A 25,336-nucleotide genomic window follows, 5' to 3' on the forward strand; every position below is an offset into this window, starting at 1 on the left:
CTTCTCATTTTGCCCAACTTACTGTGTTTGGGGTCTCGTTTTCACAGGCTAGAGGTTCATAGTTCCCGTTATTTTTGGTTTCTGCCCCTGTTGGGTGAGGTTGGTTCAGTGGGTTGTGTAGGCTTCCTGGTGGAGGGGACTGCTGCCTGTGTTCTGGTGGATGAGTCTGGATCTTGTCTTTCAGGTGGCCAGGGACATGTCTGGTGCTGTGTTTTGGGATATCTGTGAACTTATTATGATTTTAGGCAGCCCCTCTGCTAATGGCTGGGGTTGTGTTCCTGTCTTACTAGTTGTTTGGCATGGGGCGTCCAGCACTGGAGCTTGCTGGCTGTTGGGTGGAGCTGCGTCTTAGCATTGAGATGGAGATCTCTGCGAGAGCTTTCGCTGATTGATATTACATGGGGCTGGGAGGTCTCTGGTGGTCCAATGTCCTGAACTCAGCTTTCCCACTCAGTGCCTCAGACCTGACACCAGGCTGGAGCACCAAGACCCTGTCAGCCACACGGAATTATCAAGATAGTGGTCCTTGGCAAGTGAAACCACAAGATAGGAGGGTTGTGCTATGCCTGGTCCTGCTGAGCAATTTTCAGACTTCAGCTCATTTTGGCAACAGGACTACTGGTTCAGTGACGTGAGGCAGGACAGGTCCATGAGGCGGGTGGTGCTCAGCTGATGCATGGCCTGAGGGGCCCAGTTGAAGCCCTCAGGGAAGGCCAACAGTGACCAGGACTCCCACCTCCTGCAGCTACGGCCTCTTTGGGATCTCCCTCCTGGTGTCAAATATCTCTCACTCCTGCTTTGACAGCTGTGCCTTTACCCTGAGCTTCTTCATGAGGCTAGAACTCCCTGAGGCAATGCATGAAAAGTGGGGGCCACATTCCCAAACTCTTTAATATAGGAAATTCAAAAGAAAAGTCTTTTATTTTTAAGCTTCTATATTTCAGTACTGCACAGCTGACAGGACAGATGCCAAACATTTTCAGTGTGTCAAGTGTAAAACCCAGAATTTAGATTTTTACCTTCTCATTGAAAGGACCAAAGATAGGTGTGGCCACAAGCCATAAAGTCCTTAAATCCAGAGTACACACCTGTAGGCCATGCTCACCAACCATCTAGTTTTTCTTGGCCCTTTCTCTTTTTACCTTTCTCAATTTTTCCTCTTTAGAATTGCAGCAATTAGATTGCTAAATGTTCTTTCCTATGCTGAGAGAAATTAGTCTCTATGGAATAGCTGCACCGTGCTGCAAAAGTAGGCCTAGGAACAAGGATATTGTCTACATCACCAACTAGGCGTTATGTGGAGGGTTACAGTCCTCTTGTCCTTATAAATTCATTCAGCTTCCTGAGCAGTAAAGGGTGCACATTGACTAAGGTGGATTATCTTAATCTCTGTTGACTGTTATGCATTTTTTTTTCTCTTTCATATAAAGGAATACCTCTGATCTTTGAAAGAGAAGAAGCTATTAAGGAGCAGTATACCATGAGAAGATTCAGGTGCGTTAGACAAATTACATATATAATTTGATTTTACCAATTCATGTAAGACAGTTGATTCCATACTGTTGTATGTGACTCAGAAAACTTAATCCTTTCTGATAAAATAAAAACATCTGTATTTGCAAGAGATATTTGAGTGGAAATGTTGAGGAAAAATTTTTATTACTACCCAAAGAGTCCTTAATTTCTGGTAATAGAATGATCAAGTATATTATCAGACCATTAGTACTGAATATATTAGTAATGCAAAGACTTTCAGACATTACAGGAATGATTCAAGAAAGATTTACTGAAAATACCTTTATTGCAGAAAATGTTCATCTTTTAAAATAAAAGCATTTCCCCTGAATGACTTCACTCTACTGACAACTCTAATTGTGCAGCAGTCATTTGTATGTTTATTTCTAGGGGACCTTCTTGTACTCATGAGCTTCTGAGATTGCCTACCAGCAGTAGATGCAGACCACTTAGAGTCCTGCATGGAGAACCCTCTCAGCCAAGGTGGTTACCTGATCGAGAAGAGCCACAGGTTCAGGCCCTTCAGCATCTCCAGGGAGCAGCCAGGGTGTTCATGCCACTACAGGCTCATGACAGTGCACCTAGGCCTCTACAGGGGCAAGCCCAGGCACCTCAGCGACTACAGGGGGCAGCTCGGGTGTTCATGCCACTACAGGCTCAGGTTAAGGCTAAGGCATCTAGGCCCCTACAGATGCAAATGAAGGCACCTCCACGACTACGGAGGACAGCCTGGATGCTTATGCCACTACAGGCTCAGGTTAAGGCCCCCAGGCCTCTACAGGTACAGGCCCAGGTACCCAAAGAGCAGCAGGCTCAGGACCAGCCCCAGGCCTCAGGAGAGCCACAGGATCTGGACCAGGTACCAGAGGAATTTCAAGGGCCAGATCAGGTACCTGAACAGCAGCAAAGGCAGGGCCATGTCCCTGAACAACAGCAGAGACAGAACCAGGTACCTGAACAGCAGCTGGAGCAGAACGGGGCACCCGAGCAGCCAGAGGTACAGGAACAGGCTGCTGAGCCTACACATGCAGAGACAGAGGCAGAGGAACCTGAGTCATTACGAGTACATGCCCAGGTATTCCTGCCCCTACTGTCACAGAACCACCACGTGCTGTTGCCACTACATTTGGATACTCAGGTGCTCATTCCAGTAGAGGGGCAAAATGAAAGGCCACCTCAAGCGCAGGCCTGGGCACTAGAGCCCACACAGGGAGTTGGCTCTGTTCAAGCACTGATAGAGGGACTATCAAGAGACTTACTTCGAGCACCAAACTCACATAACTCAAAGCCGCTTGGTCTACTGCAAACCCTGATGGAAAACCTGTCATCAGACGTGTTTTACTCTCAACCAGAACAAGCACGGAAGAAAAAATCAAAAGTTTCTAGTCTAAGGCAGGCATTGGCAAAAAGACTATCACCAAAGAGGTTCCGGGCAAAGTTGTCACGCAGACCTGAAGAGTTTGAGCTATCAGATTTAGAAGCCCATAGGCAAAGGCGCCAACGCAGATGGGAGGATATCTTTAATCAGCATGAGGAAGAATTGAGACAAGTTGCAAATGTAAGAGTTTCTGATATTTTTCCTAAGTCAAATATGCAGAGAAAATATGCTAGTTCATACTCAAGTGTTCCCTCTGTAAAAACCAAATGAAATAAATATTCCTTGTCTCCCAGAGAAGATTAACTAAATAACTTGTGCTTCAAATAAATTATCCTGAAATTTCCAGATAATTGTGACAAAATTTGAGAAAGAAAAATTTGCTTGAATGACCCAGGTAATTGCTTAATATCTCTGTAGAGATATAGCTTTAATTATTAGTTAAATTTCTACCTATTATTCCCTTAGCCAATAAAGGGACGTCATATGCACATTTAAAGTTACTATACTGGATCTTTAAAAATTACTTTCATAGGTCAAAATTTCAAATATAACTCATTAAAACTAAACACAGAAACAAATTTGGTTTTGTTTCTCCAACCTCTAAGTTTATTTTGCTCTTCCTTCCCATAGAATGCTGAATGTATTATTTAAGAGAATTGCACTAGCTTTCGTACATCAGGATGTTAAAGGTCAAACTGAGAAGGAAAAGCATTTTCTAAAACATTTTGTACATGGTTACCATAAGTATGACTTGTCTCACTTATTTTTCACTCATTTTACATAATTGATGAAGTACCTGCATGGAACATGACGCAAGTTACAAATTCATCTCTGCACTCTTTTGCAATGTGGGGTGCAATATGTTAATCTCTTTATCTTATTTTGGTTTAGTCAACAAAACTTCATTCTTTCAAAATTATCTAATATAAATGGATATAATTGGGCTGGAGTTGATGGATACAATCTGGCAAATCTAATCTGATCCTTAAGGGTTTGTGGGCTTCGTAAGCAAATTATAGAGGTCAAAAAGACCAGGAGAGCAGTTGTTTCCTAATACTTCATAGCATCCATTTACATAAAAGGAATCATTGTGAAGACCCTAAATTAAACCCTGGTATCAACATCCATTTACCTAATAATAATTAATGTAGTTATTACAAATGAACCTTGTCTGAACGTCTGAATAAGGGAGACTTTTGGGTTTTGTCCATTGAGTTAATTGAGCAAATACAATTTCCCTGACATGTTTAACATGAAAAAAGGTAAAAGCAACAAGAAAAGAAAGGCCCAAAAAGGGAAATGAATGTCTAGTCCCCCCAAAAATAGGAAGATAAGAAGCAAAAGAAACCAAATAGAGAAAGGATGGCATGAGTCTAGAATGCTGATATTTGCCTGACATTAAGGCATCTAAAATGCTAATGACTATTCCCAATGAGCCTTAGTAACAATTGGATCTAATGGGCTTTGCATTTTTTAAAAAGACTTTTATGCATTTCTGCAAGACTCATAGTATTAGTAGCATGACCCATACTTAGCAGCATTCAGTGTTTTAAATATTTATGTGAGAAGCCATTCTAAAATGGAAGAAAAAGTCACTAAATAATAGTTACTTATCCCATGACCCTAGGATCTTGTATAGGCATTCCTGCCTTTATGTGTAACTCTTAAAGAAAACATAAAGTAAAAGAAAATTATTGATTTTCTAGTCAAAGTCATAGGTCTTTTGAAATACCTGAAAATTTATTAAAGTTTAAAGACATATGTGAGTGCTTCAACTCACTAGAAGGAAAGAAAACACATACCCATTATTCTCTTTGAGTTGAAAAAATATCAGTTAGCTTAAATGGGAAAACAGAAACTTTCCTAAACTACTAGGACTCAATCAAGAAGAAATATTTGCACTGCTGTGTTGCAGATCTTCCACTGAACAGGAGGACCAAACTTTGTAACTATAACCGCTTATTAAATGTGACAGTTTGGGGCTATGAGTTAAGCTTTAGACCAGAGATTTTTAACCTGGGTCTAATAGGTGAGTTGCAGGTGGCCAGTGATCCCCCTGAAAATACTTGCAGAGATATGTGTCTGTCTGTATGCAGTTTTCTACAGAGAATCTGTAGCATTACTCAAATTCTGAAAGGGATCCAGGACCAAAAACTATTAGAAATTACAGGCTTAAATCAATTCGAATATTTGAAAATTATTTTTTTAATTGAACATTAAGATGATGGAAATTGCTCGTATTATTTACAGTTTAACAAGTAAAATATTTATTTTCATTTTTGTTTCAAGGAAAAGGAAGATGAATCATCAGATAATGATGAAGTATTTCATTCGATTCAGGCTGAAGTCCAAATAGAACCATTGCAGCCATACATTCCAAATCCTAAAGAAAATGAGGTAAGTTTCTCTATATGGGTTGCTGTGACACTTATAAGTGCCTGGAACAGTGGTTCTTAAACACTTTGGCCTCAGGATGTATTTATACTCTTAAACATTGAAGACCCCAACAAGCTTTTACTTAGTTGGATTGTGTCATTCTATGTATGATGTATTAGAAATTAAAACCAAAAAATTTAAAATATTTATTACTTCATTTAAAAAGTAAGAAAACTATTAGATGTTAATATAAGAAACAAATTTTAATGAAAATAACCATTTTCCATCTTGCTTAATGGAAAACAGCTGGATTCTCATATCTGCTTCTGCATTCGATCTGTTGCCATATGTTGTTTAGGTTGAAGTATATGAGTAAAAGCTGACTTCTCACATATAGGTGGTTGGAAAAAGAGAATTTCCATAGATTTTTCAGATAATTGTGGATGTTCTTTGAAATACACTACAACTAGAGAAGTGGAGTCCAAAACCATATCAGTGAAATTTTGAATATTCAGTAATATTAAAATCCATAAGTCTGTTGTGTGCTGTGAATAGATATTTTGCTCATACACAATTTAGTATCTTCGTGCATTGGTCAGTCAGAAAATATTGGTTCACTGTATATGTAGATCTTTCCAAATATTTACACGTTTTATTTTACAACACCAAAAAATGGCATTTGTTAATATCATCAATTTCATCATAAAAATTATTGAGTATTGATAAGCTGTCAAATGCACAGTGATAGATGAGTCTAAAATTCTAATATTCAATTGAAAGCTCAATTTTATCATTGCTAACACCTAACGTCAGTTGCTTTTTCTTTGAATTGATAGGCTTACTTTGTTGATTTTAAATAAAATGCCTGCCAGATACCCAAGTTGAATAACTACAGTTTGTCTCATCAGTCATTCTTCTAAGTAAAAATATTGCCCATGAAAAATTCAGTAGTTCAGCTTGTAACACAGTCACACATACTTTTTCCCTTGATCAGTTCTGTTCTGAAATGTAGTTTATGACAGAGTCTGGGTTATTTAATCTGTCACTTATTTTCTTAGATTTATGGGAATAATCAAGTCAGTCCTGGTGTCCAGGTTGACTTTTGTTTTCATGAGTTTATTAATAGATATTTAGCACATGGTATTGGTGAGGACCAAGTAGCAGTTTCAATTCCTTTGTGGACAAGGTAGTGTCATTATAGACAGCATTCCTTACAGCTAGCTATCTAAAAAATGTTTGGTCACTAAGGACAGATAGGTGGATGGGTGAAGAACTCAGAAATTCTTGCCTTACTCATAGTGAGTCATGAGTCTCATTGCTGTACTTAATTAGGACAAGGGCCCACGATCACTATATTTCCTCTTCCAAGATGCTTCACAGTAGTCCATTATGATGTATGTCATGGACAATCATCCTTCTTATTTTTTATCTTTTTAAATTTTATTTTATTCATTTATTTTTTATACAGCAGATTCTTACTAGTTATCTATTTTATACATATTAGTGTATATATGTCAATCCCAATCTCTGAATTCATCCCACCACCACCCTGCCCCCCTTGCATTCTCCGCTTGGTGTCCATATGTTTGTTCTCTACATCTCTGTCTCTATTTCTACCTTGCAATCCGGTGCATCTGCACCATTTTAATAGATTCCACATAAATGCCTTAATATACGATATTTGTTTTTCTCTTTCTGACTTACTCTACTCTGTATGACAGTCTCTAGGTCCATCCACGTCAGTACAAATGATCCAGTTTCGTTCCTTTTTATGACTGAGTAATATTCCATTTTATATATGTACCACATCTTCTTTAACCGTTTGTCTGTCAATGGGCATTTAGGTTGCTTCCAAGACCTGGCTATTGTAAATAGTGCTGCAATGAACATTGGGGTGCATGTGACTTATTTTTTATATATTTTTATGTGTTTAATTCCATATCTGTACACATACACACACAGAATGGCACGATAGATTTTTTAAAACATCCTTTACATGCAGCTGTACATAATTTTTTTAACATCTTTATTGGAGTATAATTGCTTTACAATGATGTGTTAGTTTCTGCTGTATAACAAACTGAATCAGCTGTACATAAACATATATCCACATATCTCCTCCATCTTGCATCTCCCTCCCACCCTCCCTATCCCACCCCTCTAGGTGGACACAAAACACCAAGCTGATTACCATGTGCTATGTGGCTGCTTTCCACTAGCTATCTATTTTACATTTGGTAGTGTATATATGTCCATGCCACTCACTCAAAACTTCCCAGCTTACCATTCCCCCTCACCGTGTCCTCAAGTCCATTCTCTACATCTGCCTCTTATTCCTGTCCTGCCCCTAGGTTCATCAGAACCATTTTTTTTAGATTCCATATATATGTGTGAACATACAGTATTTATTTTTCTCTTTCTGACTTACTTCACTCTGTATGACAGTCTCTAGGTCCATCCACCTCACTACAAATAAATCAATTTCATTTCATTTTATAGCTGCATACTATTCCATTGTATACATATGCCACACCTTCTTTATCTATTCATCTGTTGATGGACACTTAGGTTGCTTCCATGTCCTGGTGATTGTAAATAGAGCTGCAATGAACATTGTGGTCCATGACTCTTTTTGAATTATGGTTTTCTCAGGGTATATGCCCAGTAATGGAATTGCTCGGTCATATGATACTTCTATTTTTAGTTTTTTAAGAACCTCCATATTGTTCTCCGTAGTGGCTGTATCAATTTACATTAACACCAACAGTGCAAGAGGGTTCCCTTTTCTTCACACACTCTCCAGCATTTATTGTTTGTAGATTTTTTGATGACGGCCATTCTGACCAGTGTGAGGTGATACTTCATTGTAGTTTTGATTTGCATTTCTCTAATGATTAGTGATGTTGAGCATCCTTTCATGTTTTTGTTGGCAATCTGTATATCTTCTTTGGAGAAATGTCTATTTAGGTCTTCTGCTCATTTTGTGATTGGGTTTTTTGTTTTTTTTGATATTGACCTACATGAGCTGCCTGTATATTTTGGACATTAATCCTTTGTCAATTGCTTCATCTGCAAATATATTCTCCCATTCTCAGGGTTCTCTTTTGGTCTTGTTTATGGTTTCCTTTGCTTTGCAAAAGCTTTTAAGTTTCATTAGGTCCCATTTGTTTATTTTAGTTTTTATTTCCATTTCTCTAGGAGGTGGGTCAAAAAAAGGATCTTGCTGTGATTTATGTCATGGAGTGTTCAGCCTATGTTTTCCTCTAAGAGTTTTATAGTGTCTGGCCTTACATTTAGATCTTTAATCCATTTTGAGTTTATTTTTGTGTATAGTGTTAGGGAGTGTTCCAATTTCATTCTTTTACATGTAGTTGTCCAGTTTTCCCAGCACCACTTACTGAAGATGTTGTCTTTTCTCCATTGTATATATTTTCCTCCTTTATCAAAGATAAGGTGATATGTGCATGGGTTTATCTCTGGGCTTTCTATCCTGTTCCATTGATCTATATTTCTGTTTTTGTGCCAGTATCATACTGTCTTGATGACTGTAGCTTTGTAGTATAGTTTGAAGTCAGGGAGCCTAATTCCTCTGGCTCTGTTTTTCTTTCTCAAGATTTCTTTGGCTATTCGGGGTCTTTTGTGTTTCCATACAAATTGTGAAATTTTTTGTTCTAGTTCTGTGAAAAATGCTCTTGGTAGTTTGATAGGGATTGCATTGAATCTGTTGATTGCTTTGGGTAGTATAGTCATTTTCACCATGTTGATTCTTCCCAATCAAGAACATGGTATATCTCTCCATCTGTTTGTATCATCTTTAATTTCTGTCATCAGTGTCTTATACTTTTCTGCATACAGGTTTTTTGTCTCCTTAAGTAGGTTTATTCCTAGGTATTTTATTCTTTTTGTTGCAAAGGTAAATGGAGTGTTTCCTTAATTTCTCTTTCAGATTTTTCATCATTAGTGTATAGGAATGCAAGAGATTTCTGTGCATTAATTTTATATCCTGCTACTTCACCAAATTCACTGATTAGCTCTAGTAGTTTTCTGGTAGCATCTTTAGGATTCTCTATGTACATTATCATGTCATCTGCAAACAGTGGTAGTTTTACTTCTTTTCCAATTTGTATTCCTTTTATTTCTTTTTCTTCTCTGATTGCTGTGGCTAAAACTTCCAAAACTATGTTGAATAATAGTGGTGTGAGTGGGCAACCTTGTCTTGTTCCTGATCTTAGTGGAAATGGTTTCAGTTTTTCACCTTTGAGAACGATTTTGGCTGTGGGTTTGTCATATATGGCCTTTATTATGTTGTGGTAGGTTCCCTCTATGCCTACTTTCTGGAGAGTTTTTATCATAAGTGGCTGTTGAATTTTTTTGAAAGCTTTTTCTGCATCTACTGATATGATCATATGATTTTTCTCCTTCAATTTGTTAATATGGTTTATCACATTGATTGATTTGCATATATTGAAGAATCCTTGCATTCCTGGGTTAAACCTCACTTGATCATGGTGTATGAATCTTTTAATGTGCTGTTGCCTTCTGTTTGCTAGTATTTTGTTGGCGATTTTTGCATCTGTGTTCAACAGTGATATTGGTCTATAGTTATCTTTTCTGTGACATCTTTGTCTGGTTTTGGTATCAGGGCGATGGTGGCCTTGTAGAAGGAGTTTGGGAGAGTTCCTCACTCTGCTATATTTTGGAAGAGTTTGAGAAGGATAGGTGTTAGCTCTTCTCTAATTGTTTGATAGAATTCGCCTGTGAAGCCATCTGGTCCTGGGCTTTTGTTTGTTGGAAGATTTTTAATCACAGTATCTATTTCAGTGCTTGTGTTTGGTCTGTTTTTATTTTCTATTTCTTCCTGGCTGAGGCTCAGGAGATTGTGCTTTTCTAAGAATTTGTCCATTTCTTCCAGGTTGTCCATTTTATTGGCATACAGTTGCTTGTAGTAATCTCTCATGACACTTTGTATTTTTGCAGTGTCACTTTTTACTTCTCCTTCTTCATTACTAATTCTATTGATTTGAGCCTTCTCCCATTTTTCTTTATGAGTATGGCTAGTGATTTAACAATTTTGTTTATCTTCTCAAAGAACCACCATTTCATTTTACTGATCTCAGCTACTGTTTCCTTCATTTCTTTTTCATTTATTTCTGATATGATTTTTATGATTTATTTCTTTCTGTTAACTTTGGGGGTTTTTTTGTTCTTCTTTTGCTAATTGCTTTAGGTGTAAGGTTTGGTTGTTTATTTGAGATGTTTCTTCTTTCTTGAGGTAGGATTGTATTGCTATCAACTTCCCTCTTAGAACTGCTTTTGCTGCATCCCATAGGTATGTGCTCCTCTTGTTTTCATTGTCATTTGCTTCTAGGTATTTTTTGATTTCCTCTTTGATATCTTCAGTGATCTCTTGGTTATTTAGTAGTGTACAGTTCAGCCTCCATGTGTTTGTATGTTTCACAGGTTTTTTCCTGTAATGAATATCTAGTCTCATAGCGTTGTCGATGGAAAAGATACTTGGTAAGATTTCAATTTTCTTAAATTTACCAAGGCTTCATTTGTGATCCAAGATATGATCTATCCTGGAGAATGTTCTGTGAAAACTTGAGAAGAAATTGTATTCTGTTTTTTGGGGATGGAATATCCTATAAATATCAATTAAGTCCATCTTGTTTAATGTATCATTTAAAGTTTGTGTTTCCTTATTTATTTTCATTTTGGATGATCTGTCCATTGGTGAAAGTGGGGTGTTAATGTCCCATACTATGATTGTGTTACTGTCGATTTCCCCTTTTATGGCTGTTAGTATTTGCCTTATATATTGAGGTGCTCCTATGTTGGGTGCTTAAATATTTACAATTGTTATGTCTTCTTCTTGGATTGATCCCTTGATCATTATGTAGTGTCCTTCTTCCTCTCTTGTAATAGTCTTTACTTTAAAGCTTATTTCTTCTGATATGAGAATTGTTTTTCCAGCTTTCTTTTGATTTTCATTTGCATGGAATATCTTTTTCCATCCTCTCACTTTCAGTCTGTATGTGTCCCTAGGTCTGAAGTGGGTCTCTTGTAGACAGCATATGTATAGGTCTTGTTTTTGTATCCATTCAGCCAGTCTGTGTCTTTTGTTGGAGCATTTAATCCATTTACCTTTAAGGTAGTTATTGATATGTGTGTTCCTATTACCATTTTCTTAATTGTTTTGGGTTTGTTATTGTAGGTCTTTTCCTTCTCTTGTGTTTCTTGCCTACAGAAGTTCCTTTAGCATTTGTTGTAAAGCTGGTTTGGTGGTGCTGAATTATCTTAATTTTTGCTTGTCTGTAAAGGTTTTAACTTCCTGTTGAATCTGAATGAGGTCTTTGCTGGGTAGAGTAATCTTGGTTCTAGGTTTTTCCCTTTCATCACTTTAAATATGTCCTGCCACTCCCTTCGGGCTTGTAGAGTTTCTGCTGAAAGATCAGATGTTAACCATATGGGGATTTCCTTGTATGTTATTTGTTGCTTTTCCCTTGTTGCTTTTAATATTTCTTCTTTGTATTTAATTTTTGATAGTTTGATTAATATGTGTCTTGACGTGTTTCACCTTGGATTTGTCCTGTATGGGACTCTCTGTGCTTGTGGACTTAATTGACTATTTCCTTTCCAATATTGGGGAAGTTTTCAAGTATAATCTCTTCAAATATTTTCTCAGTGCCTTTTTTTCTCTCTTCTTCTTTTGGGACCCCTATAATTCGAATGTTGGTGCCTTTAATGTTGTCCCAGCGGTCTGTGAGACTGTTCTTAATTCTCTTCATTCTTCTTTCTTTATCCTGCTCTGCAGTAGTTATTTCCACTATTTTATCTTCCAGGTCACTTATCCGTTCTTCTGCCTCAGTTTTTCTGCTATTGATTCCTTCTAGAGAATTTTTCATTTCATTTATTTTGTTGTTCATCACTGTTTGTTTGCTCTTTAGTTCTTCTAGGTCCTTGTTAAATGTTTCTTGTATATTTTATTTCCAATATTTTGGATCATCTTTACTGTCTTTACTCTGAATTATTTTTCAGGTTGACTGCCTATTTCCTCTTTGTTTGTTTGGTCTCTTGGGTTTTTATCTTGCTCCTTCATCTGCTGTGTTTTTCTTTGTCTTTTCACTTTGCCCAACTTACTGTGTTTGGGGTCTCATTTTCACAGGCTAGAGGTTCATAGTTCCCATTATTTTTGGTGTCTGCCCCCATTGGGTGAGGCTGGTTCAGTGGGTTGTGTAGGCTTCCTGGTGGAGGGGACTGGTGCCTGTGTTCTGGTGGATGAGGCTAGATCTTGTCTTTCTGGTGGGCAGTACCGCATCTGGTGGTGTGTTTTTAGGTGTCTGTGAACGTATTTTGATTTTAGGCAGCCTCTCTGCTAATGGGTGGGGATGTGTTCCTGTCTTGCTAGTTGTTTGCCATAGGGTGTCCAGCACTGTAGCTTGCTGGTCATTGAGTGGAACTGGGTCTTCACGTTGTGATGGAGATCTCTGAGAGAGCTCTCGCCATTTGATATTACATGGCTCTGGGAGGTCTCTGGTGGTCCAGTGTCCTGAACTCAGCTCTCCCACCTCAGAGGCTTAGGCCTGACACCTGGCTGGAGCACTTAGACTCTGTCAACCACTTGGCTCTGAAGAAAAGGGAGGAAAAAAGAAAGAAAGAAAAATAAAGTTATTAAAATAAAAAATAAAATTTATATTATTAAAAATAAAAATTAATAAAAAAAGAAAGAAAGAAGAGAGCAACCAAACAGAAAAACAAATCCATCAATGATAACAAGTGCTAAAAACTATACTAAAAAAACCCCAAAAAACCGACAGAAAGAACCCTAGGACAAATGGTAAAAGCAAAGCTATACAGACAAAATCACACAAAGAAGCATACACATACACACTCACAAAGGGAGAAAAAGGAAAAAAAAATATATATATATGTATATATAAAAAAGGGAGAGAGCAACCAAATCAATAAACAAATCTACCAATGATAATAAGCTCTAAATACTAAACTAAGATAAACATAAAACCAGAAACAAATTAGGTGCAGAAAACAAACCCCAATTCTATAGTTGCTCCCAAAGTCACTGCCTCAATTTTGGGATGATTCATTATCTATTCAGGTATTCCACAGATGCAGGGTAAATTAATTTGATTGTAGAGGTTTAATCTGCTTCTCCTGTGGCTGCATGGAGAGATTTCCCTTCTCATCTTTGTTCGCACAGCTCCTGGGGTTCAGCTTTGTATTTGGCCTCACCTTTACATGTAGGTCGCCTGAGGCATCTGTACCCCACCCCGACAGGACAGGGTTAAAGTAGCTGCTGATTTGGGGACTCTGGCTCACTCAGGCCAGTGGGAGGGAGGGGTACGGAATGCGGGGCAACCCTGCAGCGGCGGAGGCCCACATGACATCGCAACAGCCTGAGGCACACCGTGTGTTCTCCCGGGGAAGTTTTCACTGGATCACGGGACCCTGGCAATGGCGGACTGTACAGGCTCCCAGGAGGGGAGATGTGGATAGTGACCTGTGCTTGCACACAGTATTCTTGTTGGCTGCAATAGCAGCCTTAGCATCTCATGCCCATCTCTGGCTTCTGTGCTGGTGGCCATGGCTAGCGCCCACCTCTGGAGCTTGTTTAGGTGGTACTCTGAATCCCCTCTCCTCGTGCACCCCGAAACAATGGTCTTTTGCCTCTTAGGCAGTTCCATACTTTTTCCTGGACTCCCACCCGGCTAACTGTGGTGCACTAGCCCCCTTCAGGTTGTGTTCACGCAGCCAACCCCAGTCCTCTCCCTGGGTTCTGACTTCCGAAGCCTGAGCCTCAGCCTCCAGCCCCCACCCACCCCAGCAGGTGAGCAGACAAGGCTCTAAGGCTGGTGAGTGCTGGTCGGCAGTGATCGTCTGTGCAGGAATCTCTCCGCTTTGCCCTCAGCACCCCTGTTGCTATGCTCTCCTCCATGGCTCCGAAGCATTCCCCCCACCCACCCCCTATCTCTGCCAGTGAAGGGGCTTCCTAGTGTGTGGAAACTATTCTTCCTTCACAGATCCCTCCCAGAGGTGCAGGTCCCATCCTTATTCTTTTGTCTCTGTTTTTCCTTTTCCCTACCCAAGTATGTGAGGAGTTTCTTGCCTTTTGGGAATTCTGAGGTCTTCTGCCAGCGTTCAGTAGGTGTTCTGTAGGAGCTGTTCCTCATGTAGATGTATTTTTGATGTACTTGTGGGGAGGAAGGTGATCTCCACATCTTACTCCTCTGCAGTCTTGAAGCTATCCACATGTGTCTTTTGGAATTTTGGTTTTCTCTGGGTATATGCCCAGTAGAGGGATTGCTGGGTCCATCCTTTTTAAATATGTTCTTTCTGATACTAACAGTGCTCTGAAATGAATAACAGAGTACTGCTTTATAAATACTAATTACTGGCAGAAGGAACATATGCTGGATTTTATTATTTAATTACAAGAGGCAATGTGTCCCCCTCTCTGCCTTATTAAATGATGACTTTACTCTTACTCCCAGATAAGAATTATTACTATAAGCATGATATGTTAAGCCCAAAATATAACGAGCTGTGTCTGGTTGATTTGGAATACATCATTTGCCATAATATATGCTATTCTTACTACTCATTTTCTTCTCCCCATTTTTCAGAACTAATACAGTCAATTCATATTAGGCATTAGGCTTTCTTATTTTTGGCCTTTATCTCTTCTGAGTAATTTTGGCCTCTGGTAAACTAGTTTCAATAAAATTTCTGAGATCAGCTTCATGAACCAGGAGGCCTAGACTGGGTCAATATGATTCCAGTTATCTGAATCAAAAGTGGAAAAAGTCAGTCAGATGCTTATCCTGCATACTGCCAAACATCTGGTTGTATTTGGAAACATTCATTAACAAAACATGTGAACGATTGACAACATTTTTCACTTCTTATGTATCTGTCTGTTGGAGTATAAAGACAACCTTGATAAGTTACTACATAAGAGAAAAAAAGTGTAGTAAGGTTATTATAGTTTCTAGGACCTATAGCGTGATTTTATCAGCATGAAAATGCTAAATTTATTTTTTATTGTAACATATTGAATTTTCCTTTCTAAAGAATCTAATATGACTGCCTTGTTGAATGTCAGAATGATCTATTTTGGGGGGTAGCTAAAAACTATTTTGAGTAGAAACCTAGAGATATAAAATTAAATTAGGCAAGGCAACACTCCATGGCCCTATATATTAATGTTGGCAGAAGGTAAATCTGCACTGCTGATGGAAGCTGGCTCATTATATGTGCTCTTTCTTGAGTCTTTTGCTGTATTAGATGAATGAATAGTTAATAAAATAAAAATTGATTTATTTAGAATTGAAAAGTATTTGGAACTCTGATTATGACATTACAGTCAAGTTGTAAAGTGAAAAAAACATAATTTCTTAAAGATGAGTAAGGCCAGACACTATAAAACTCTTGGAGAAAAACATAGGCAGAACACTCTTTGACATAAATCTTAGCAAGATCTTTCTTGACCCACCTCCTAGAGTAATAAGAATAAAAACAAAGATAAACAAATGGGACATAGTTAAACTTAAAAGCGTTTGCACAACAAAGGAAACCATAAAGAAAACAAAAAGACAGCCCACAGAATGAGAGAAAATATTTCCGAATGAAGCAACTGGCAAAGGATTAATCTCCAAAATATACAAACAGCTCATGAAGCTCAGTATCAATAAAAACAAACAATCCAATCCAAAAATGGGCAGAAGACCTAAATAGACATTTCTCCAAAGAAGACATACAGATGGCCGACAAACACATGAAAAGATGCTCAACATCACTAATTATTAGAGAAATGCAAATCAAAACTACAAAGAGGTACTACCTGACACCTGTCAGAATGTCCATCATCAAAAAATCTACAAACAATAAATGCTGGAGAGGGAGTGGAAAAAAGGGAATCTTCATGCATTGTTGGTGGGAATGCAAATTGATACAGTCACTATGGAGAAAAGTATGGAGATTCCTTAAAAAACTAAATATAGAATTACCATATGACCCAGCAATCCCACTACTGGGCATATACCCAGAGAAAACCGTAATTCAAAAAGACACATGCACCCCATTGTTCATTGCAGCACTATTTACAATAGCCAGGACATGGAAGCAACCTAAATGCCCATCAACAGAGGAATGGATAAACAAGATGTGTTACATATATACAACAGAATATTACTTAGTCATAAAAAGGAGCGAAATTGGTTCATTTGTACAGACGTGGATGGACCTAGAGTCTGTCATACAGAGTGAAGTAAGTCAGAAAGAGAAAAACAAATATAGTATGTTAACACACATATGTGGAATCTGAAAAAATTGGTACAGACGATCTTATTTACAAAGCAGAAATAGAGACACAGACATAAAGAACAAACATATAGATGCCAAAGGCAAAAGGGGGTATGGGATGAATTGGGAGATCGGGATTGACATATATACACTATTGATACCATGTATAAAATAACTAATGAGAACCTACTGTATAGCACAGGGAACTCTACTCAATGCTCTCTGGTGACCTAAATGAGAAGGTAATCCAAAAAAGAGGGGATATATGTATACATATAGCTGATTCATTTGCTGTACAGTATAAACTAATACAATATTGCAACTATACTCCAATATTTTTTTTTAATAAAAAATGAACACTTTAGACTCCTGAGAGGTTTTTAGTGATGTGTATGTGTTACAACTTTTGAAAATCTAGTATTAGCTTGAAAGGGTGAGTGAGTGAGAAGTTTGAAAAAGTAATATGAAAACATAGAAAGAACATTAAATTAACAGGTGGGAGACCTACAGTCTGATTAAAGATATCCTTTGACTTGATGTAAAGTTCTTAGAAAAGTCATTTTCCATCTCTGGGATACAGATTCCTCAATAATAAATGAGGGTGTTTGATTATATGATCTCCAGAATCTGTTGTTGTACTAAAATTCAAGGATATATTCAAAAATTATGGTTAAGTAGTTCTAATGATATACTATAAGTAATAATGAAATACAATCTATTTATGAAAATCAGATTTTATAAGCTGGATTTTTAAGAAAATATCTCTTTGTGAAGAATGACATTTTCCCATGAATTAATAACTCAAAAAATGTATGATTCTGAATTCTACCAAAGTATTGCATTGTATCTTTAAGGTCCAAGAGAGATCTATTTCTATGCCTTACAACCAGGATCGTGTCAAGTTCTCTTCAAGGTATGTGTCTCTGATTTCTATGTTCAGATTACTCTGACTTACTGTCATATGGGAAATTAAAGCTTATTTATTTGATACTAAGTTCTGTGTGAATTCAAAACTAAAATATTCATGACAACATAGTCATCAATGATATCACCGGCCCATATTTAAAACCTTAAAACTGCAACAATCCATTAACTAGATCTTTCACCTTTGGACATACTGCAGTTTCAGTGTTATTTAGTTTGATGATTAGCTGGTAACATTCACAATTTAATAACAGAAACAACAGTGAATTCTTGGACAGTGTTCGATTAGTAATTTACAGTAAAAAGATGTGAAATTTCATGTGTATCACGTACACTTCAATTACATGATATTCGTGATGCACTACATGGTAAAACACACACACAATCGCTAACCTCAGAAGCTAATGCCACAGAATGGGCAAACCTAAAATAACCTATAGGGAGAATCAAATCTAAAACTCAATATTATAGCAATATTTTATACCAGTCACTGTAATTTTTAACTCTGTAATATTGATAATTTTCAGTAATTTTCAAAGATCATGTTTCATATTTTAGATGTATGCAATGTGTTATATTTGAATGCTAAATTTTAATTTAGATGTTCCTTGAAACTCATACCCCTTCCAACTCCAACTCATAGTGGAGAGAACTTAACCTATATTCATTCACTCAGTCATTCAGTAAATACTTATTGAGTACTTACTGTATTCAAGATTCTGGACAGTATGGTCAGATGGCATAGAGCTGATCGTATTTAGCATGTATATTCTTATCTTATTATTCTTTAAAACCCCCATGTATTTGTGTCCTTAGATTTAACTGGTGTGCAGAAATCTTGAAAAATTTTAAAGCAAGATTGGGAACTTTCTCTTGCTATGCGTTCAGTGAGTGAGTTGTCATGATCCTTCTGACAACAAAGGGGGAGAAATCAGTTTAGTTTTGTGTATCTGTTTTGGTATCATGGGGTATGATATAAAATCAATAGAACTGTTAAGCATTGGGTATATAAAAATCAATATTTCTACTAAACTGGAATTTGTTGTTCTTATTACAAAAAAGGGTTTTGAATTTGCGAATTGCAAATATACTTACTTTAAATATGGTTATATTTATGAAATCAATTTAACTGAAACTTAAGTCTTTCCTGAAATTTGGGGTCATAGAACAGACTCTTGTCTGTTCTAGGCCTAAATCAAACCAAAGTCCTTCCTATATAGAAATTCCAAAGCAGCTATAAAATTTAACAGCTCTGGTCCAAAGAAACTTTCTAAATATTTCCTGAATTTGAATAGTGAAAACTAAAGTGTTCTATCTATTTATCCATGTATCTAAATTAGGAACAGGACATTAAAAAACACAAATTCCAAGCATTTGAAATCAGGTTATAATAGTGGAATATTTAACATAAAAATAACTTAGTTTTTATCATGTTAAAATACTCACATACACTATAAATTTATGTTTCTTGCTGTTTTACCCAGGTAGCAATAATGTCTGAATATTAGCTTAAAGAAAGTTCATAGGAATTTTTAGAAATAAATAAATATGTGAAGGAAACATACTTGTATAAAGACAATTTTTTTATATTTTGGAAATTGTTTCTCTCTTCTAGATAAAAGAGCAGATTTGGGGAAATTGGAAAATATTACTTAAGCTCTACTTCTTTTTAGTTTGATATATACCCATATATTTAAAACTTTTGTTGGTCTTGATGTGGAGTTGTACATTCCCTTTATGAATGTTAGGAAGTGGCACATGCTTTTCTGTCTTTTCATTAGTGTTCCTCAGCGGTCTCTTTTGGAACAAGCTCAGAAGCCCATTGACATCAGACAAAGAAGTTCGCAAAATCCTCAGAATTGCCCAGCAGCATCAGGTGATTCAAAGCACAAAGTTTAAACAGTCAAAACGGAGTTAATGTTTAATAGTTTATTTTGCAAAAGTTAAGAAAGAATTTCAAGAAGGAATGAATCAATAGTGTCAGGGAGGCCAAGTAGGATTAAGACCAGGAGGCCATTGGATTTGGCAATTAGGTGATCAGTGATGACCTTTGAGAAATTGAAAGTAATTTTTCTGAAGATTCTTCTTTCAGTTGGGCAATAGTTAAGAATGTGTCTAGGGAGGTGGGAGGGGGGGTTCAGCTTTAGTTTCTATACCATGTGTGAAAAGTATGGGAAAGGAATTTGAGAGAGGCTTCTACAAAAGGCTAACATTTATAGGCAATCTTTAGAATATTGAAATATTAAATGGAGTAGTTGTGGGCATGTGTTTTATTTATCAATTTGTTATTTCACCTCCCCAAAGTAAGATATATACAGTATCTCTTAAATGTTAAAAATTAATGTAGTTACTCAAAATGAAAAATTAATCAATAAAATCATAGAAAATATCTTTACGAACAGTGATATGAATTTCAAATAAGTATTTTATTTTATGATGTAATTTTGAGAGAGTTTAAATGAATTATAGATTTGTGACATATCAGATAAACAAAGTGAAAAGTTATGCCTTGGGTCATAAAATCTGGCACTATCTACTTTTAAGCAATTCAAGTAAGTTAAGTAAGGGGAAAATGCCTGACTGAGTCCCCAAGTCGTCTGTAAAATATAGCATATAGATTTTATTTAAATGTCAATAATTAAATGGATATATAGGTACACTGTATGAAAATCATATAGTCGAAGTCCTGAATTTTAAAACCCAATTCTTCTTCTTAGGAGACTCAGATAATGGCATAATTCTTTTAAATGGTAGTGTCCCCTTGTGCAGAAATATTATCTTGTGAGAAATAAGATAAGCCTGTGTGAAGAGAAACTTTAGGACTTTTTCCCCCAGAATCCTTCTGGTTTGACTAGGGTTAATTTTGCTAATACTGAAGAAAGAACTAAAACTTTAAGGTTTATTTATATTGTATATTTTGAAATAAGGAAACTCTGGAATAGGCCCCAAAGCATTTATGAACAGTGGTGGGAGGGAGAAAGGGAGAGTATCTGGGTAGATAATAGCTAAAGTTCTTTTTAGCTCTAAAATTCTGTTATTTTATTGTGTGTGCTACATAGATGATTTGAAGTTCCCATAAGACTGCATACTTCATGATGCAGGAAATCAGAACACCTTACTACAAATTTGCCTCAAAATCTCAGACATTCACCCAAACTTCTTACTTAGCCTAATGACACACCAAAAGACCTGAGAGAAATAGTTTCCTACGGAAAGATAATAAATGGCAAAAGTACAACAGTGTCAGAAGATGTGAACATAAATTGTAAGATGTGTTCAGTACAATATTCTCAAAAGATAGAAATGTTTTCAAATACATGCTTTTTGGAGTTCTAGTGTCAATACTTTGGCTATATATCAAGGCTGCAAATAAAAGAGGGATAGTACTATTTATCTTCAAATTCCAAGCACACAAAAACAATAAAAAGGAACTTGAGAGTCCCCTTAGTGAAGCTTTTTCTAAGTACACTCACCCAGATCTACTGATCTTTGAGCCTAAATATTCTCACTCTATTTTAACCACAGATGTTATTTACTATACCACAAATCTTAATATCAAAAATCCAGACCTCTAATCCAGACAAATTTGCATTTTAAATGGAAGTATTTACACTATAGAAATGAGCTGTTCATTGTGATACAACTAGCAAAATGTGGCTATTAAAATTAAAACTAAAATGAAAATGAAGTTAAATTTTAAATTCAGCCTCTCAGACACACTGGCCATATTTCAAATGCTCAATAGCCATGTGTGGATAGTGGCTACTGTATTGGACAATGCAGGTACAGAACATTTCTATTACTGCAGAAAGTTCTATTGCAGAGAGCTTCTATAGAAGGGTTCCTGGCTTTATAAAAAGGGCCAAGATTTGCCACTTTTCAGTTGTTCACTTCTCAACTGTATTGAAATACTTGAAGATATATCACTGAGTAGAAATTGGGGGATTAAGATTCAAGAGTCAACTCTCCTCTTGAAAGTTTTGTCTAATCTATCATCTTCTAATATACTGTTGGGCTCTTTTTCTACTGGTTATGGGAGGCCAGAAATACCACCCAGCCCTTCCTATTCTTGATATATTCTCTTTTTTTATGGGACTATCTGTATACCAGTCTTATTGTGTACCTTGTTACACAGATAGAGAGAAATACCTAGCAAGTGTACACTTAATGCTAAAAACAAAAAAGCCATGCAGGTCTAACAGAACAAACCTTGAGCCTGTCACTGCCTGTGAAAACAGAACATAGGATCTTAGCCCCATAAGAATTTATCAAGTGATATCTCCAGAATGGAAAGAGGCTACAAGAAAAATACCAAGGGATTGAACTGGTACACTATAAAAATGAAGTCAGTGGCTGTGATCACAACTGTTACTAATGTCTTTTTGGCATTCCACAGAATCTTCTTCTGAGGAAGAGAGCCCTGTGACCAGGAGGAGGTCCCAGTCATCACCACCTTATTCTACTATTGATCAGAGGTTGCTGGTTGACATCCATGTAAGTTTCCATCTTAACTCTTAACACATTTGTATCTGTTCTTTTTAATTTTCAATTTATTAACTTACATATTTTCATCTTCATTCGAGGGAAAGGCTAAAGTGTTCAGTTTTTAAATTAATCTTTCAAATATATATTTCTATTGGTAAGTCAGTATGCAGAATATGAAATCTAGAAATTAAATTTAATTGATGTAAAAACATTTAATGTAAAATATTTTGTAATGTAAAATATAAAAACATTTAATCGATCATAAAATATTTTACTTTCACATTCTTCTGTCAGAACATATTCGGGAGAGGGTGATAAAAAGCTATTTGCAGAAGCTAATCTCAAATTAAGGAGTAAGGTTTAGATGTTCAGTTTTTGTCTAATATCATTTCGTGGATGATGAGGCAATGCATAAAGGTAAAACATTTAGCGAAAAATAAAATGCCTTCTAATTTCATAAATAAAAAGACCTTCTAATTATTTTTTCAGTGTGGTTTCAGATCATTCTGTTTTACTTTTGTAATTACCTCTACCCTACTACACATACACCCCTTTCAGATTGCTCAGAGGTTGCTTATAGGACACATACCATACTTAAGGGTGAATTTATATTAATTTACTTCTTAGAAGTGTTTACATTACTTTAATACAACCTATGTTGTATAAAACTAGAGCTGGGAAATTAGCATATCAATTTTAAGAGCTAATCCCAATATCAAAGGATAAAACAAAAGGAAAAAAGTGACCGTCTTCTCTAGAATGTTAAATCATCTGTCTCTTCTCCAGCACCAAAACCAAATGTCTAGTTCTCAGCAGATAAGTAGGACTAATATAAAACAAAGTGAGTAAATTTTGCCCTGTGTGATCCAGAAAGGCCATTAATGATCATAGCCTGAGGTTTGGGTTTTGGCAGCTCATCCTCACAAAAATGTTGGCTCTATATAGTGAGTGAACATCTTCATTTCAATTGAAAATACATTTTAAAATATTATCAGCCTGGAAGCTTTCCAATCTAGAAGAAAATGAAAGGCTACTAGAGACTACATTAACCTTTCTTGTGCACACAGGTTCCAGATGGATTTAAAGTAGGAAAAATATCACCCCCCGTTTACTTGACAAATGAATGGGTAGGCTATAATGCACTCTCTGAAATCTTCCGGAATGATTGGTTAACTCCTGCACCTGTCATTCAGCCACCTGAAGAGGATGGTGATTATGTTGAACTCTATGATGCTGGTGCTGATACTGATGGTGATGATGATGATTCTAATGATGCTTATGAAGATACTTATGACCATGACAATGGCTGTAATGAGTTGAATAACCAGGTTGATCAGGCTAATGATGCTGGTGAAGACCAAGATGATGATGACAATGATGAGGTTGTTGATGACAAAGGCAATAATCGTGATGATGCTCCTAGTTGGCCAAGGTTGGTTTTTCTGGATTACTTGCATTATCCATATTTTATAATTTCAAAACTATTTGCATCTTTGGTTTACTCTCAAAATTTATTACCAAGAGGGTGAATGAATTGCACTTGCATGTTGGTAAATGGTTGATTTTCAACAATAGATTTTAAATTATTTTAATGCAAAACACTTAATTTTGCATTTCTTGTAATACTATATTTTATTAGCATTCAACTATTTATTAAGTTCTTTATAACTGGAATTGTCTGGGTGTTTCTGTTAAAATTAATGCTATTGAATCATTCTACCCTGTAAAACACAATGAGTGTGAGAAATGGGCTGACAAATTAAGTAGTGTGCCTATTAATAATTGTAAGTTGAAGCCCTGTTGTTTGTGAACAAAATCTCTAAATTTGCTGAGAAAAATGAAGTGCAAATATGTTACTCACTTGATAGTTTTAACCTCCAACTTACTAACATAGCATTATCCTTGGGATTCTGAAAACTGCAGTAACTAAATTCAGTGCTCGTTCAATTTTATCTTCTTATAGAGTAGCTGCTCAAAGTGGTAATATTTAGTGAAGTAGTGTTTTTGGCATACCACCAGTATGCTATATATATATGGTTATTTGTTCCTGCTCTAGAAGCAGCCAGTGTGTTCTTATTTACATGTGCTTATGGTTTGTATTAAACTGCTCTCAAAGGTGATTCATTAATATAGTATAATTTTAGAAAAATAATTAACAGTGGGAGAATTGTTTGCTTTATAATATTGAAATCCATATTTTGTTTTGTTAATTTTCAAATGTTACTGGGGATATACATGACAGAACAGACTACAATTCATTCAACATTTTTTTCTTTTTTGCCAACTAAAAAACTACCAGGAATTCCGTTCTCAAATTCATTTGCTTTTAGAATTATCATAGGTACATATTTATGTTGTCCCTTATGCAAAAATCATTGAGACATTTTGCTAAGCTTGGTGTTCTTAGCAAATAATTAAGTGACTATCTTAACTTAATGAGATCTATATTACTGCACTTCCTAGTGATAATAGTGGAACAATCAATGGAAATCTGTTGCAAAGCGGACAATACACATGTTAGAAAATAAAGGCACATGTTTAAATTAACATAAATTACATATATTATAAGAATTATTTAAATATGTTGTGGTTGAACCAGAAATATGGGCTTGATCATTCATGTGGCTGTGAAGTTGCTAATGCATGAAGTAGTCTATGGTTTAAGAAAATAAAACATATTATTGCTACTAACCTAACACATGTTCCTAATAAAGGATGCAAGTTCTCTTCCATCTGCCATCCAAATGCAGCCAGGGAATTGACAGTGGCTATGGTGTTAATTCAATATTTAAGATTGACAAGACATAGGGACATTTTTCATATCTATATCATACCAGTAGTGTTCACATAGAACAAAAACATGCCTGGAGATAGTATATATGTGTAAGGCATACTAATTTTGTTTCATTTGTTGACTTTCAAATATGTTTTTGTTGGGTGGTTTTCTATCATTAATTGGATCTTGTTATCAGACCAAGCTGTGGCAGAGGTGGAAGCTACAAGCAAGATGGTAAAGATGGAAGTGATGGAGGGGAAGGAACTTTCAGCAGCAATGGAAGCCAGAGAGCTAGTAGAAGCCACGGAGGAAGTACAGCCATTGGGGGCAGTGCAGCCATTGGAGACCATGAAGGACACAGAGCCAATACAGGCAGTGGAAGAAGAGGCAAAGAGGGTAATGGAAATGAGGGAGTCAGTGGAACCAATGAAGAGAGTGAAGCCCTTGAACTCAATGGAGAAGAAAATTGCTCAGAGATAGATGATCCAGAATTGGAGAAACCAGCATCCCAGGAATTTGAACATGAACCAGAGGTAATGCGCCATTTGAAAAGGAGAATGAAC

At 36.4% G+C, this 25,336-nt stretch overlaps 1 protein-coding gene across 3 annotated transcripts in view; it reads left to right on the plus strand.

Annotated features, from left to right (window-relative positions):
- Window positions 1-25,336, plus strand: part of NRK (Nik related kinase) — a gene marked incomplete at both ends in the record, with an annotated part of 140,826 nt that overhangs the window by 93,813 nt on the left and 21,677 nt on the right. For all 3 annotated transcript variants that reach the window (XM_079727935.1, XM_079727936.1, XM_079727937.1), the window contains 8 exons: window positions 1,431-1,494; window positions 1,906-3,073; window positions 5,183-5,290; window positions 17,443-17,501; window positions 19,294-19,388; window positions 21,909-22,006; window positions 23,065-23,429; window positions 24,970-25,306. In XM_079727935.1, coding sequence (XP_079584061.1) covers window positions 1,431-1,494; window positions 1,906-3,073; window positions 5,183-5,290; window positions 17,443-17,501; window positions 19,294-19,388; window positions 21,909-22,006; window positions 23,065-23,429; window positions 24,970-25,306 — 2,294 coding nt within the window. The remainder of the gene's footprint in view (window positions 1-1,430; window positions 1,495-1,905; window positions 3,074-5,182; window positions 5,291-17,442; window positions 17,502-19,293; window positions 19,389-21,908; window positions 22,007-23,064; window positions 23,430-24,969; window positions 25,307-25,336) is intronic.

This window comes from Hyperoodon ampullatus (assembly GCF_949752795.1).
Source record: "Hyperoodon ampullatus genome assembly, chromosome: X".
NCBI lineage: Eukaryota > Metazoa > Chordata > Mammalia > Artiodactyla > Ziphiidae > Hyperoodon > Hyperoodon ampullatus.